General features: G+C 32.6%; 1 protein-coding gene and 1 non-coding gene across 2 annotated transcripts; one reads left to right on the top strand and one right to left on the bottom strand.

Annotated features, from left to right (window-relative positions):
* Positions 1 to 2: 2 nt before the first annotated feature.
* LOC117905451 lies at positions 3 to 1,353 on the top strand. Its single transcript, XM_034818370.1, has 4 exons — positions 3 to 319; positions 398 to 522; positions 645 to 873; positions 997 to 1,353. Exons 1-4 carry the CDS (start codon positions 3 to 5, stop codon positions 998 to 1,000), a joined length of 675 nt encoding a protein of 224 aa, XP_034674261.1. The 3' UTR covers positions 1,001 to 1,353.
* A 62-nt stretch (positions 1,354 to 1,415) lies between these two features.
* Positions 1,416 to 1,487, bottom strand: TRNAP-AGG. Its single transcript has one exon. It is a non-coding gene; the product is annotated as a tRNA-Pro (tRNA).
* Positions 1,488 to 3,406: the final 1,919 nt, after the last annotated feature.

Here is a 3,406-nt window from a genome sequence, read left to right as displayed (position 1 = left end):
TGATGTGTCTGAGCCTCTGGGGTGGGGATGTTCAAATTCTTTCAATTGCACATCTAATTCAAGGTATTAATCTGTGTCTTTTTGGTCGTATTGACAGAGGAAATTTTAGCATCTGCAATGAAAACTTTGATTCTGTTAATGGACTTGCAGCTCATTTGTCTAGCAAAGCATGCTTAAAAGTGTGCCAGCAGGCAAGTTTGTTACCAGCATTGCTTTGCCCAACAATGCTTCCTAAGTTTGATGTGTGGCCTAAAAGTTTCCAGATCTCACAGCCAAGTGATGACAATATTGCGCTTTATTTTTTTCCAGAAAATGAGAGGTGTCAGTTTCAACAATTTACTCCATTTTCTCTTGTTTCCCCATTTGGTTCTTTTTGATATGTGTTATGTTTGTACAGAGATGAAAAAGTTTTTGATCGCCTGGTGCTTGACATGGTAAGCCACGAGCTAGCCATGCAAACTGTGGTTGAAAATGCAGAACTCTTGGTTTTTGCTTCTACTGAACTGCCACTTCGACACTGGAGTGAGTCTAAAACTCTCGTTTTTTAAATAAGCTTCTTTGTTTGTATTCAATGATTTGTTAAGGTTGCGTAATTCTATGTTGCACAAAATCAGACCATTTCTTGAACAAATTGATTTTTGCAGGATTTCATGGGAAGTTGTATCTATGGGGTGTGTTTCGGGGAAGGCAAGTTTCCTCGACCTCCTGTCAAGTGGATGACCGGCACTTGATACCAAAAAGCAGCAAGGAGAGTGTTACATCTTCAAAGTTAGCAAATGATGCAGGGATCAGAGAGGAGAAAGACACTTCAATGGTCACCACCTGGGATTGTCGGAGTCCTCTAAGTCCCTTAAGCAACAGTGGTAGTCACGGGTCTGGCTCACTGTGATCTTGTCACTCCACATGTTTTATTTTCGTATCCCTTTTGAATTTTGGTCAGAATTTGTATCTTCTTGCCCATTCTTTAGATGTAGCCTGACAAGACTGAGAAATCAGGTGAACAAGAAGCTGACACAGAAACGCTGATAATTGAGGGGGAAAAAAATGGAACTGTAGAAGCTTCCCTTGGATCTTTCATCTTGAAGAATCATCAAACAGATCGATCCATGCCCACAATGTACATTGTTTTGATACACCAAAGCAGCCACTCTGAAGCCAAAGATACTTTGTGTTGCAACAAATGTGGAAGAAATGGTAGCCCTGGCCAGAGAACTAGTGATTGCCATCCTGAATGGCATGTCCTTGTCCTTGTCCTCCCTTCTCGTTCGTTAATCCTACAGTTTTCACAGGAGGCACAGCCATGTAGAATTTTTTGAGGTTACTTTTATATTCAATTCCATTTTTTTAAAAACATTTTGTCTCGTTTACTTTTCCTTGATATGGTCGGTGGTTACAGGATAAAAGGAGAGAGATGGGGGGCATTCCGAGAATTGAACTCGGGACCTCTCGCACCCTAAGCGAGAATCATACCACTAGACCAAATGCCCGCTACTGCTCTTCTTTTCTTATTTAGATCATTTTTTTTTTCAGCTAAGGCAGATTGTTGAGGGTTGGTCAACCTGAAATCTCATCCACCTCGATGTTTGGTTTGATCACTTCGACCGTCACCGTGAATAGACTAAACCCAGTAAGCGGTTTTGAAAAGTTAAATGTGCAGCTTCATATTATCTTTATTAATAGATGATAACTTGCACGTCTCAATCTATTGGGTAAATCCAGGGCTGTGATGATATTTTTGAAATTCATGCCTCCCATTTCAAGCTTTTGCTTTCGATAATTGCGTCAACAAATTAATATATTGATGTTGAGATTTGGTCTTTCATTGGCTAAGCTTTTTCTTACTCAACGTGCTCGTATGCAACCACTCCCATGTAACTTCTGAATGAAATGATTTGAGAAATGAGTCCCGACAAGCCAAACAAGTAAATATTATTCTATTCAATTTTAAGGACTTTTGTCACATGCCCATTGGCTTTTCTAGAAGGGTAAATCTCGCAGTCGGTGAAATTAGTAGACTTTTCATCTCAACACTTCAGCGGTTTTCTATCTTTGGCTTTACTTGGAAGTAGTCCAAATCACAATTTCTAAAAGCAATGTTATTATAACAATTTTAGAATTTTAGTAAGTTGGAAAGAATTTCAAATTTTTTGAACAAAATTATCAAATAGGCATAAAAGATGTTGAACTTTTCTTTTTTTAGAAAACCAATGGATTTTGTGTCTTTTAGTGGCATTCAGTCTTAAGTCTCATTCAAGACTAGGGTTTACGCGAGTTGACTGCATTCAGCTGTACATCTTCATTGTGTTGCATTGTTGAAACGAAGCAACTCCATTCTATTGGATTTTTACCACTTAGTAAAATTAAAATCCACTTTAATTATATTTGGTTAATCAAATAAGATATAACATGGATAAAATATGCATGTAATAGGATATTATTTTTAATAAGTTATAATATTTTTTTGATATTATATCAATGAAGATATATTATGTCATATTTATATTTGATTTATTAAAAAATATATTGCATTATATTGCATCCTAATATTTGTTATTAAGAAAATACAAAATTTCTCTCCTATTTACTATTATTTTGAAATCATGTCTACAATTTATGATATAGAAAGTAATTTTTCTTTCATTCATTAATAATATTCATTTTTAAAATATTTAAAATTAAAAAATTTTAAAATATTATATTATTTTTAGAGTTTTTATTAAACTGCAAATTTATCTTTTAATCCTTTATTTATTTATTTATTTATTATGAAATGAGTGATATAGAAATTGAAAAGAAAAAAATGAAAAAATTGATGAAAAAAAAATTTATGATTCATCCTATATCTCAACTTAGTTAAGTGTATTGCACCATTTAACTTATCATATCTTTATCAATTAAATATAAAATAAGATATCTTTTATTGTATTTGATGTTATATTTAACGAACCAAATATGTTTTAACACACACATATATAATATATATATATATATAATATATATATATATATATATATATATATATATATATATATATATATATATATGTATTAAAAAAAAATGGTCTCATTGGCTGAGGTCATGAACTATTAAAATTTGTAAAGCATATAAAGTATGTGGAGCACGAGAGTTTGACTTGGTTTAAAATGCTATTAATGAAGTTCTTAGCAAGCTTTTTGACAAACTGCTAATTAATAATCATGATGGCTTGTTTCATTGTCATTCTATTAAAAATTGTAAGCTTTGTCTCATTATCCTCTTTCTAGGAAGTATCTCTTTCGTTCTTTCTTTCTTTTTTTATTTGTCCGCTTTATTTTAGTTTATTTCAAATGAAAACTACAATGGAAAATCATATATTTTCAAAATTTTCACTCTCTATATAAGAAAAAAAAAGAGAAAAAAAATTTAA

The sequence above is a fragment of the Vitis riparia genome, chromosome 18 (assembly GCF_004353265.1).
Source record: "Vitis riparia cultivar Riparia Gloire de Montpellier isolate 1030 chromosome 18, EGFV_Vit.rip_1.0, whole genome shotgun sequence".
Classification (NCBI taxonomy): domain Eukaryota; kingdom Viridiplantae; phylum Streptophyta; class Magnoliopsida; order Vitales; family Vitaceae; genus Vitis; species Vitis riparia.
The sequence above is the reverse complement of the archived record's forward strand: the minus strand, read 5'-3'. Positions and strand labels throughout refer to the sequence as shown.

What these genes read in the sequence shown, in the direction of transcription:
- LOC117905451 (XM_034818370.1), top strand. Translation starts at nt 3, where the DNA reads ATGTGTCTGAGCCTCTGGGGTGGGGATGTTCAAATTCTTTCAATTGCA. An exon ending in TTTTTTCCAGAAAATGAGAG is followed by an intron (nt 320 to 397) that starts GTGTCAGTTTCA and finishes ATGTTTGTACAG; the next exon opens with AGATGAAAAAGTTTTTGATC. An exon ending in ACTGCCACTTCGACACTGGA is followed by an intron (nt 523 to 644) that starts GTGAGTCTAAAA and finishes TGATTTTTGCAG; the next exon opens with GATTTCATGGGAAGTTGTAT.